This window comes from Poromitra crassiceps, assembly GCF_964638095.1.
Source record: "Poromitra crassiceps genome assembly, chromosome: 1".
Classification (NCBI taxonomy): domain Eukaryota; kingdom Metazoa; phylum Chordata; class Actinopteri; order Beryciformes; family Melamphaidae; genus Poromitra; species Poromitra crassiceps.
The window spans coordinates 131062843-131075892 of record NC_139623.1 but is presented as its reverse complement, the minus strand read 5'-3'; the positions used below and the strand labels follow the sequence as shown (position 1 = coordinate 131075892).

At 45.8% G+C, this 13050-nt stretch overlaps 1 protein-coding gene across 1 annotated transcript in view; it reads left to right on the top strand.

Moving 5' to 3' along the window:
• Window positions 1–13050, top strand: part of fat3b (FAT atypical cadherin 3b) — a gene marked incomplete at both ends in the record, with an annotated part of 214011 nt that overhangs the window by 45442 nt on the left and 155519 nt on the right. Inside the window, 2 exons of the mRNA XM_083633105.1 lie at window positions 185–246; window positions 4667–4981. Of these exons, the coding sequence (XP_083489231.1) occupies window positions 185–246; window positions 4667–4981 (377 nt within the window). The remainder of the gene's footprint in view (window positions 1–184; window positions 247–4666; window positions 4982–13050) is intronic.

The window sequence follows — 13050 nt, the reverse complement described above, 5'->3', positions numbered from 1 at the left end:
GTATCTTAATTATCTTAATTAACCTACTCAAAATAAGGTGACTGAAAATGGCAACCATATTATCCGTTTTGACAACCAAAAGCTGATGCCTGATTGCCAGCCTGGCAACCACTTTTAAAAGTTAGTGTTGAGCCTTGTAATCTAATAATCTAATAATCTAACGGTGCTGTTTTACGCTCTTTAGGGCTGATCACCACGACGGCGAGGAAACTGGACAGAGAACAGCAGGCGGAACACTTCTTAGAGGTAAAGTCAACCTGAAGAGCGTTTATGAGTTTATACTATTATTATGTATCTAGTCCTGCCAGCTGCTACAGCCCACTGTGAGCACAGACACAGCCTGGCAGCCCCTCAAGGCTCCATAAAGGTGATGAATGGCTGCAGTTTGGGCTCTGCTTTAGGATTTTCTAAATGTAATCACTCATCATTGGTTATCTCCTCCACTCAGGATGGGAGCAGGCAGAAGCGTCTCTGCCCAGCCTGTGATAAGCCCAGACACTGTGCATACAGATAGCTTTGTGATTACCATTGTGTTGCTCCTGCTGCTCTGCATGCAGATCAACCAGATTATAAGAGACTCTCCACTTTACAGAGCCTGCCTCCGCAGCATTCTTCTCACAACTTATTAAATGCTATTGAAAGCAGTGTGCCCCTGCAGCATCTGGGTAGTGTAGAAGTAAAAGCACTGTCCTACCACCGCGGAGACCCGGGTCCAATTCCCGGCAGTGGTACATCCAGCTTGGTCAGACGTTCTCACAGGCACAATAGGCTGTGTCTGCGAGTGGGAAGCCGGTGGGGTATGAGTCCTGGTCACTACACTAGCGCTTCCTCTAGTCGGTCGGGGCGCCTGTTCGGGGGGAGGGGACCCAGCGTGATCCTCCCACATGCTACATCCTGGCGGTGAAACTCAGGTGAAAAGAAGCGGCTGGGGACTGCATGTGTATTGGAGGAAGCAGCCTACAACTCTCTCCAGATCGGCAGAGGGGGTGGAGCAAAGGGGGGGAAACATCATAAAAAAAGAAAGAAAGCAGTAGGCTATTTCAGCTGGAGGCCTGCGTCTGTATTACCAAAGCCACTTCTTAACATGCAGTGGAATCCGTATTATAACCCGCTCCTAGCCGGTTGGCCTGCATGTTAAACAACAATTAGCCGGCCTACGCGCACTCCCGCGAGTCCGTATCATATTCATCTCGGTCGCCGGTATAGCATCCGCATAATAGGAAAAGCGGGTGCTGTTTAACTCTGGCAGCTCATAATCCCGAGGGGATGTCTGAGTGGGCGGGTGGTGGCACTTCACGTTCACTAGTTTATTAATTAATGAATCGTTCGGGCAATCGCTTATATCAACGAATTAAACGAGCAAACTCACGGTTTCCTCAAGTGCTGCAAACGGCTTTGAATTGTTTGGTAGAGCATATAGGGATCCCAACGCGCTTCAGCTATGCAGGCAGGCAGGTCCATCACACCGAGGAGAGGAGACAGCTTACTGCTGCGCTGCTGATCCATGTCAGAAAAAGTGAGACATAGGCCTAGCCTAACTTTTGTGGGGAGAAATACATTGAAAACTAGTCAGATATGACTTGAATGCCACTTATAAAATAATAAAATCACCCACAGTGATTGACGACGGTCCGACCACTATTTTGACTGGGCGGCTTTATGTAACAAAGGCGGAAGCGTTCATTTTTGGCATACTGCCACCCCTCGTGGTCGGAATGGACCCTCGAGTTAAAACGGCATGTTTTTGAATGGAGTTTGGTTACAGATTCGCTAAAGCTGCCTTGTAGGGAATAACGTGCATGCTCCCGCACCCCCGCCCACTGGCAGAGAGAATACTGACCATTTCCAGCTGTTTCTAAACAAAGACCCCTCATGTTTAAAAAGGTAAAACCGGAAAATATCCTGCTAGCTGCTAGCCAGACATGATCCAGACTTGTTTAAAAGCCACTCAATTGACTTGTTTAGACTGAATGACAATGATACTGTTTCTATAAGTCCAGTCCTGGATGAGAATCAGGCTTATAACAAATACAATACCTAAGGGGAAGAAAGAGGTTGAAAAGCAGCAGCACAAACTCATAAGACAAACCTGAATCTAACAGGATCCTACACTCGCAATTCACAGGAGCTCAAATCTGGGGGCAGAGGTCTGCGTTGTTGCATTGTGCTGTCCTGTGATTTCAATAGAAATACCAATGTTTAGAGTGTCCATGCATGCCACCCACAGCTTTCCCTGTCTGTCTGTGTGATTAAGAGTCTAGTGAGCAGTCAGGTTCGCAGCCATGCTGTTCGCCCTGATCTGATCCAATTGATCAGTGATCAGATTTTTGCTTCGGGGGGGATCAATAATACAAAGAGATTTCCCCCGTGAGCCAAGCTCCACGTGGCCTTGCACACTACGGGGACAGGCAGGCTGAGGGAGCCTGGATTTTTGCTCTCTTTTGTTCTCTCTTTTTGCTAGGGCTGTGCCATATCATATCGTTATCGATATATCGTTACATTTCATATTCATATCATCAAAAGTTCATATCGTGATATCGTGGTAATAGCAATATTCCGACTTGTTGATTTATTGATTGACGTCACACCGTTTCACTGCATAACGGTGTGACGTACACCCTGCAACAACAAGCATGGCTGAAAGCGGCTTCACGGGGGATTTTTTAAATTTTTATATACAGTATATATATTTTTATCCCCCGTTAGTACTCATTTTAATTTATTTATCCTGGTTGCTGCTCCACCCTCTGCCGATCTGGGGAGAGCCGAAACTGGCTCTATGCTTCCTCCGAGACATGGGCAGTAGCCAGCCGCTTCTTTTCACCTGACAGGGTAGGACATAGCACGTGGGAGGATCACGCTATTCCAACGAGTTCCCCTCCCTCCTAACGGGCGCCCCTAACGACCAGAGGAGGCACCACATCAGCGACCAGGATATTGCATGTTTTGGTGAAGGGGTTCCTATATGAAGGAAACCCCCAGGGGGCATGGGGAGAACATGCAAACTCCACACAGAAAGGCCCTTATGACGACCCCACCCGGGCGGCGAGCACTCGAGGACATGTGGACGGGCACGCACTCCTTCAGCGCTCACAGCATCCCAGGTGGGAATCGAACCCAGGACCTTCTAGCTGTGAGGCCACAGTGCTTACCACTGCACCACCATGCCCCCCTCTTCATGGGGGAGTTAATTCCAAAAAAGGGAGGGGCTTCAGTAGTGTGGAAGGGCTTGTTTACAAAAGTGCATGTACAGGAAACCTCGGTAATATTTGAAGGCATATTTGAATATTTGAAGGCAAACGTTTATGCTGACATAAAACTATAACATTTATTTAGTTTCAATTGTATGTTCTTGTAATTAATAATAAATTATTTTTCAGTAGTTTGTCATATCGTCAAGAATATCGTTAGTATCTCATACATACCGTAATACATCTAATAATTAATGGCCGGGGGCGTGGTCAACACAGACAAATAAAGGCCGGCCTCCACTGCAGGCCGGGTCAAAAACAACTCTCTACCATATGTATTGCAGCTGAATCTTATTGTTATTAACCATGACAGCTGTAAACTGACTGTTTACATATCCAGTGTAAAGTTACCTCAGATTTGTTTAATTTTTATGTCACACTGGTAGTGAGTGCTGTGAAGATGTTATATTCTTATTAACGGCTGAATTTAACAGCTGAATTCTTATCCAAGCTTAATTGTGAATTTAATTGACTGCTTTAAACTTGAAATGGAAATGTTTTTAGTTTGTGCAATGTTTTGCAATAAAAGTCAGGAAATTAAGGGATTATTATGTCCATGAGATTTTAATTTTAAGAATTTAAGGCCTGGGGCCGGTTGCACCAACTGGTCTTAACTATGCCTGGTCGTAACTCCTACGTCGGTCTTAGTTAAGACCATGGACTTACGCCTGTTGCACCAACACGGCTTATGTCTGGTCTTAACTATGCTGGTCGTAGCAATGCGCGTCCATGTGAATTGCCAGTGAATGCACCCTGATTGGATGATGTTGCAAAAAATGTGCCTCGCGACCTGCTTGGAGCACTGTGCCACTACGCTCTCTCAGCCACTACTGTAAAACACCCTCCCTCCTCCCATCCTCCCTCGCTCCGGGGGAAAAATGGCGGCTATTGAGCAGACAGAGTCGGTCTGAATGAAATTGAATGTAACGTTCCCAATTCTATGTATTAACTTCTAAAAAACGAACGGCAACATTTTGGAAGGCGGGTTAGGTTAACTAGTTAGTTATAATCTAACGTCGTGCTTTCAAAGACGGCGAACTGGCGGTGTTACGACGATGACGGTCAAAAAGGTCTCCGCGGAGATCTCTGTTACAGGCAGGCTCTACGCCTCCTCCTGACGAGGCGTAGGAGTTACGCCTGGTCTTAGTGAAAATAAGGCTTAAGTCGTCTTGGTGCAACCGGCGTAGCTGTTAGGTCGTAAAGTTACGACCAACTTAGCTTAAGACCAGTGTAAGACCAGTTGGTGCAACCGGCCCCTGGTACTCTCTGCGGTTCAGGTAAATAAAAGCCCCGGCCAATATTAGAGGAATTATGGTATAACAAAACATGTTCAATGATGTGTGATGGTGTGTGTGTGCGTGTGCATGCATGCATGCATGCGCGCGCGTGTGTGTGTGAACATGTGCGTTCCCCAGGTGACAGTAATAGACGGCCCAGTGACCACCCGCCAGTCTACAGTTTGGGTCATAGTTCACATCGAGGATGAGAACGACAATCCGCCCACCTTTCCAGAGGTCACCTACCGCATCAGCCTGCCCGAGCGAGACCACAAGAAGCGCGGCGAGCCCATCTACCGTGTCTTTGCTTACGACCGCGACCTGGGAGCCAACGCCAACATCACCTACAGCATTGTTGAGGGCAACCAGGATGAAAAGTTCGCCATCGACCCCAAGACCGCTATGGTGTCGTCAAAGAAGATGGTCACGGCGGGAAGTTTTGACATCCTCACTGTGAGTTTGACATACTGAGTTCATGCCCATCTACGGATGGGTATCGAGCACCGGTATTGTTTGGTCCCGGTTCCTGATTGATCAGTACCAGGAGTATTGTTAACGTCTTGGACGTTCAGTGCTGCTATTGTTTTTTGTTTGTTTGTTGGTTTTTTACTGTTCCCTAACGATGACGAAGCGGCACCAGCCGTTTGATGTTGCATGTTTACACTTCTGTCCTGTCACTCCGCTTGCGGCAAGTTTAACACATTCACTGCCAGCCATTTTTTTTTTACTGTAGGTAGGTTCTGCCAGAGGGTTTTTTTGAGGATTCTGGCTCATCTTTCAAGACCCGAGGATTCTTTTCTGCTAAGATTTTGTGAACACACAATATCTCAAAAGAACTAATAGAATGTGTGCTTTCTCTGTCTAAAAGAGTTAGTTTGTAGAGTTAGTAGTTATGTAAGCATTAGCAGTTGAATACAGCATGGTTTCAGCGTCTGGAAATTTATTCTGAGATAAACGGCTTTTTGTGAAATTCGATAGAACAGTCACTTTAACCATTCATTTTTGGCATCAGTAAAGACGTCAGACATCTAAACAATAGTTTTGAACAGTAATTTCCTCCATAACAGCAGGAAACCCCCCTCTGCTTCCAACTCCTCCCTCCGTGGGCGTTCTCCTCCGCCCTCCTTGGCGGAGGAGCCAGGCAGCAGCAACTCGTTTGTCACAGACCCGCTGCCTGGCTCCTGCCTGGCAGTCTGGATGGGGCTCGCTGGATGGGTTTCGCTCGTTTCTTGGCGGTCCGGTTGAGAGCTCTGATGAAGCTCTTGCGATTCTGGGCTTATTTATGGTGCGTGTTTCAAAGTGTGCATCCAGTCTATTCTTGGAACCCCCCACCGTTGCCACCACTGTGCATCAGCGCGAAAGTGAAAGCGTTTTCGCCATCCATTTTACTGTATGAGAACGGCTTCCTCGCGCTTTTCCCTCCAGTTTTGGCTCGCCTCTTTCTACTGTGGAGAGACATGTCGCCACTCAGTGGGTCGGTAAAATAGATTATACACATTCAATACCTCCAATAGTGGTATAGGAGACGTAAAAGGGTTAGATCAACGTCCCACCGTCAAAAAAAAAAAATCGAACACGTCATTGGCAGTGAACGTGTTAACAGAATTTAAAAGATCAGTATATAAATGGGAGCTAGGGCTCTGTCTGTTTCTCTGTCTGTCATAAATCTCACTGTGACATCATCAGCGATGTCATAAATCCCAGTGATGTCATAAATCCCACTGTGACATCTTCAGTGATGTCAGAAATCCCACTGTGACATCATCAGTGATGTCAGAAATCCCACTGATGAAATCCCACTGTGACATCATCAGTGATGTCATACATGTGACATCATCCAATGATGCTGGTCTCATTGGCCACACAGCAGCCGAGCTGCGGGCAAGGCTGCGTAGCGGCCGAGCTGTGAATGCGAGCTGCAGGTCCAGCTTGGCTAGCTGCAGGGCCAGCTGGGCGAGCTGCAGGACAGGCGAGGCCGTGAAGCGGGCGAGATTCCTAGTATATATATATACATATATATATATATATATTAGTATATATATCGGCCTCACATATCGGCCTGTCTCAATTTGAAGGCCAAGTATACCAGCTCTGATTTGAGCACAGACCGCTTTTTCTGGAATGGAATAAAACGGAACAACGGATAACAACATACAGTAGCCAGACTCTGTGCTGGGATCAAGATTCAAGATTCAAGATTTTTATTGTCACTGCATGGTACAAGTATCACATGTGAAATTCTTGTGCTGTGGACTCCGTTTACAACATAGTACAAATATAACAGGGCATATGAGTGCAAAAACAACAAGAGACACAACAAGCAATAAGGCAGTATAGTGATAAGACAAGTCAGAGACAGTGGCATATTCACTGCACATAGGTGCACATGTCATGTGCATACTTTAGACGTGCTTAAACATTTTAAATTCGGCGTATTTGACATACAGGTGCAAATAGCATATTCCTTATTAAACATACAATTAAACATTAGACATATGTAATGGTAGCAGCTACAGTACGGTACAGTACGGCTACTACACTATTTGTGTATGTTAAGGAGTCTCGTGGCCTGCGGGAAGAAACTGTTCCTCAAGCGATTTGTGCGTGCTTTTGGAACCCTGTATCTTCTCCCTGAGGGTAACAGGGAGAACAGGCTGTTGTGGGGATGGTTTGTGTCTTTGATGATCTTCAGGGACCTCCTGAGGCACCGCTGTTTATACAGTTCATGCAGTTCTGGCAACTCACATCCTGTTACGTGCTGGGCCGCGCGCCTCACTCTCCGTAGCGTCCGGTAGCTACCGCAAAACCCAATATGCCATCATCAAATTCTTCTTTTGTCCTGACCTACAGTCCACAACCAAAGATAATCCGTTTACTGTCATAGAATACTAAAGAAATCAGAAAATATTCACATTTACATTTGAATAGGGCTGGGGCACGGGTGAGGAGCGCTTGCCAGCGCAATGCATTGTGGTCCAGTAGGACAATCGCAGTTGTGGAGAGGCAGCCACACCAAACTCCATTCATCTGGCAAATAAATGTGGCCCTGTCTATCGGTAAATTGAATACCGCAAGAACATAATTTGCAAACCTTACGAATTGTTAGACGCCACTCTCCAATTCGGTTACATGTTGGGCTCTATCGTTGCACCGGCCTATGAACTGCGCTCAACGCCAGACGCAGCCCAGAGTAGTGTGGCGTGGACCAGCGCACTTGATATTTTGGTATCGGCGCTACACACAGCATTAAGCATTACAACCACGCCTTTTAACAGTGTTGGGAATGTTACTTTAAAAAAGTAATTAGTTATAGTTACTCACTACTTGTTCCAAAAAGTAACTGAGTTAGTAACTGAATTACTCTATAATAAAAGTAACTAGTTACCAGGGAAAGTAACTATTTGCGTTATCTCCACCTTGAAAATGCCAAATTTTCATGGATTGCTGCAAACCTGAGGCTACCCTCACGGGCCCCTCGGGCCGACCAAAACGGGCCGAGGCCGGGCTTGTTTTTTATTTATTTTTAATTAATAGGTCCGGGGTCGGGCCGTTTCAATAATTCAATTAAATAATGTTGTATTAGCGTACTCGATAGATTTTACACAGCGGCGCACAGTCAGACAAAGAGGAGGAGTGCACAGACACTCCCCCAGCCACACACAGACCCTCACGTGACGTTAGTAGCTGTAGACAGCTCCCGAAGAGAGATAGAGAGAGAAACAAGCCGTTTGTGCCGTGTCCGTCCATGTACAGCGACGGGACAGCTCCCGAACACAGAGAGAGAGAGAGAGAGTCAAATAGAGAGACAGACAGAGAGAGGCTGCGCAGGACGGCCACGCGGCAACGCAGCACGCGGAACAGAGAGGGAGAGAGATGTGTCATTATATCGTAATATTAGCTTCGGGCCTCGCAACGGGCTGGATCGGGCACGGGTCTGCATGTCACGGGCCGGGGAGGGCTCGGGCCGAAATTTCAGGCCCGCGCAGCTCTCTACTCCGGACTCGCCATTTCTGCTGCTTCCTCGAATCTGTTTGGTGTGTCTGTGTGTGTGTGTGTGTGTCGCCCGTGTCCTGACTCCTGGCTCGTGTGTAACACTGGCTCCGATTGTCTACCATGAAACACATGACTCTGCCTTAGCCAATCATAATCATTTATCTCGTTATGTTTACCCACCCGGTCTCCTCACTTGACAACACTAGTGTAGGCTACGCGTAGTTTACTCAATCATTTCATAGTAACGCACCGCATTTAGCGTTCAGTAACGATAACGGCATTGTAACGATGGAAACAGTAATTAGTTAGATTACCCCGTTACTGAAAAAATAACGGCGTTACCTAACGCCGTTCTTTTAAACGGCGTTATTCCAAACACTGCCTTTTAAGCGTAAAATTATACACTATCTGCTCATTGGGTAAGTGCAGTAAACAAATCACATGCTTCACTTTTCAGCTCCAATTCCACGGAGCGATCCAGTCCGGCTTCAGAAAAGCCGAGGGCTCTGATCTCCCCCCCTCCCTTTTATCCCCTCTGTCTGTCTCCATATATAGGCTATTATTCCATATTATTCTCAAACCAATCTAACTGCAGTTTAAATACTGCAAGCATGTAAATACGCTACACTATAGCAAGATCAAAGTGAAAAGAATGTTCTAAACGCATCAGCTAGAAAAATATAGCCTATCCCTATGATGAGATTAATTAGATTGGTGAAAGTTTGTCCAGAATGATATTGTTTTGCTACCTTTTCTTCTCCACTGCTGCACAGGTAGGATGCTGCACATAAATTTAGCCTACATTATGTAAAGTCATTGCATAAATGTGTTTTTATTGTAAAACTAAAATGTGAAGTAGAGCCAATTTATTGGAGCGGACATCACAGTAGGACATGACAGTAGAACCGCGTTACACTGTCACTCATCTAAATCACATTAAATCTGCAATATAGCCCCAATATGACATATATGTTTCACATAGGGTGGTGTTTTCATTTCAATGTTTTATTTGGTCCAATATTGAAATGTTCTACAATTGCAGGTTGTGTTACCATTACACATTATTTAGATCTACCTTTATATCTATTTCGGCTCATTTGGTTGCTATTTATTAGCTAAATGGATTAGCCCAATGCATGCTGGGAGATTTCACATTTCTGCCTTTGGAAGCCAGGCAGTGAACATTTGTTTGGGCAGAATGATCTCGTTTTCTCTCGCCTTTTCTTGTCCCCCACTGCACAGGTAGAATGATGCAACAGCCTCTGAATGTCACGGGCTCAAAACTGTCATGTTACAAAAAACTGTCATGTTGTTATACTATGTACGGTACAACACCTTCTTTTTTCTATCGGACTTGTGCGTCCCTGTCTGAACGAGGGAGTGAGAGAGAGAGATCAGCAGAGCAGAGGCACAGCAGAGAGCAGAGGCACAGAGCAGAGCAGCTGTGCCTGGAATATCCGCGGCGCACTGAATAGGCCTGGTTTTCAAAAGCGCAAAGTGCTAAATTAACGCCAGGCAGGAAGATATCATTAGGCCGGTATTTAAGGCCGAAACGCCCATTCTGGCCTATTCTGCCACTGCGCCACGCCTGTTTAGCCTACAGCGCATTTGGTCGCCTAAAACCATGTTGCTATCTTCCCGAGGCAGGCGCAAGGCGTGTTTTTTTGCGTTTAAGGCCAGTTTCTGCGCCTAAGGCCTGTGGGAAAATAGAGCCCCTAATCTGGTTTCTGAACTGCTGTGCAATCCATTTCAAGCCAGCAGGGTCAGCCACCACATTAACCTGTGATTGTTGAGATCAATAGTAAGGACAGAGAAAGATGATTAAATGATGAGATGTTGGACAAAGAGTCAGTGTAAGTGAAGTGGAGATGAGTATACATCTCATGTGTTGAGATAAGGGGCGAAGGGGCAGATCCGAATTTAACATTCAAGCTAAGTTTCTATTTCAGCACACTGTCCTTAAATACAAAGAATACAACATCAAATTCAGTGTAATGGTAAATGCCTTCTGTGTGAGAGGAGACAGGTTGGTAAGATGTCACCTTTGATACATTTTTGGAACTTAAGTTCACAATAATTTAGTATCCATGGGCCCTATTGTCCTACAGGCGCTATCACTTGCGCACCGGTTTGCGTGCCTCTTATGGTAGTATCTTCCCTGCCTCTTCGGCAGGGACGATAGGAGTCCGCCTCGCATTTGCATTCCAGGCAGGCGCGGACTGCATAATTGGGCACGTTGGTGGCCTGGCCTGCAAAAAAAAAAAAAAAATTGGATGTGTGTGCCCGCAGTCAGGCCACTCACTGAACAGCAGGCCAGGCGCCGCCTACTGGTTTACTAGTGGTTTTATTAGCCTACTTATTAGTTAGTCTGAAGTAATAATTACACCTCAGGGTTAAAGTGGGTGCATCTCATTGTAAAATTGGACTCAGAAGCTCGGAACCATAGACGGTATGACAATATGGACAGAGCCACCGTGATGTCACTCATTCATTTCTGGACTCTTGTGTTGGAGCCTTGAGTTTTGCATTGCTCAACACTTGGCTATAGGCTATAGAGGCTAAATCCATTGTTGGCCTAATTTTTCAGAAACAAAGGTTGGGGCTTGAGCAGAACACACTACCATGTCTAGGGGCTTGCTTAAACAGGAAGATGTTTAAAGGGGCCATATTATGCATTTCTTAATTTTGTATCATATATATGTTGTTACAATCTTGGATGGTCATATTAAACATGGGCTAAGCTTCAAATAAATATGTGAAAGTGTTTTAATGTTACCCCCATGAACCCCCCCTCCCGCCCATGAACTCTCGTAGACGAGATGACATGGATTTATGCCGATTTTGTGCGAGAACCATAGTTCTAGTGACGTCAGTAAGGACTTGTTACCATGGTGATGCCAACTTTGCCAAGCCTAGCCCGGGCCCGCGGAGCGAGCGCCCTGCCCCTCCCTCCCTTCCCTGTTCTGACATTCCAGTAGACTGCCGCGACAGTGTGGGATTTCTGCATTCTGGCCTCATTTCAATCTAGTATTAAACATACTATTGGTTCATGTTGGAATAAGAACACTGCTTGTATCGATAAATATGCACCATTACTACTACAAAATGAAAAAATAATTTTGAAAAAGACCGAAATAACAACTCGAGCTCTGTTTAGAGAGGGGAAAATCAGCGTCAGGCTGCTTGGAGGAAAACGGCACACCAAACAAATCGTCACTCCTCGCCTTTGAGAAAATCTCCAAGGCTGTGAGACGCTGTGTTTGCTGCAGCCAAACGTGCAGTGTCCCCTCCGTCTGCCTCTCCCTCTCTCTCTCTCCCTCTCTCTCCCTCTCTCTCTCTGTCTCTCTGCTGTTTTTGTTTGCAGTGGTTCTCAACGTGGGGTCCGGGTCCTCTGTCTGGGCAGAGGTTTGCGCAAACAAACTTTCACCCCGGTCCCCGCTGCTCGCCTGGAGTATTTCGGAGGGTGGGGGTTCTTAAAGGGACAGGACCTAAAAACAGAGCGTTTCAGACAGAGGCTGAACTGAAGGGGACAGTGAGAGCCAGTACAAGATAAACTGAGTTTTTTAAACTATGAATGATGCAATAAGTTACTCTACTGGAGGCCAACAATAAAATAATAATACATTATATTAGCAAAATATGGGCCCTTTAATGAAACTGAGAATATGTCAATGTTTATTATTATTGTTATTGTTATGACGTGTAGTTCTTAAGCCTGTGGAGAATAACGCAGTATGCACGATCTGATCACTCTTCCTTAACCCATTGATACCTGATGCAGCATTTGCGTGTATATCCCTCATTTGTGTGTGTATGCCTTTAAGACCGTGAACCGCGTGACGCGGTCTTAAAGGGATACACACACAAATGCTGCATCAGGTATCAATGGGTTAAATAAAATTTGCTGTGAAGCATTTGTACAGAGGCATGTTTTTGGTTTTACTTCTTCATATTATACTTGCAGTTATCTAGGCAATGTTGATGTTTCTATTAGTGAACAAATAGGTAACATGTATCATCGCGTTAGCATTATATTCACTAAATCTTGCTTCAAACGGCCCAAATTGGGCTTCAAGCGGCCCAAAGGTCGCCAGCCAGCACGCATCAGACCGTATCGGCCTGGCCTGCTTGGTATCTAATGCCCGGCCTGAATTATGATCCCAGTCTGCCCCTGGTTCCAGGTGTTATGCCGAGTTTTGCACCACTGCCGCAAAATGCATCCTCACCTTACGGGAGCATATTGTAATGATTTATACAGAAACGTAACTGTTTAAAAATGATATAATTGTTTGGGTAGACGTGACCTACCTGTTAAACAGCCACAAATTATGGTGGGGATGCAATACTCGGCGGGGGTGCGTAACTCAGCAACGGGTGCAGTCGCAAATTGGAGGGGTGCCAAGTCATTTGTGCACGGCGCAAACGGGATTTGGGTGGTGTTAACCACCAGAATTATTCACAGGTGTGCCCTGGCAATGCCTGGGCATTAGATCAATTAAAGCAATCAGATTACCATCTTGCAGTCCCTG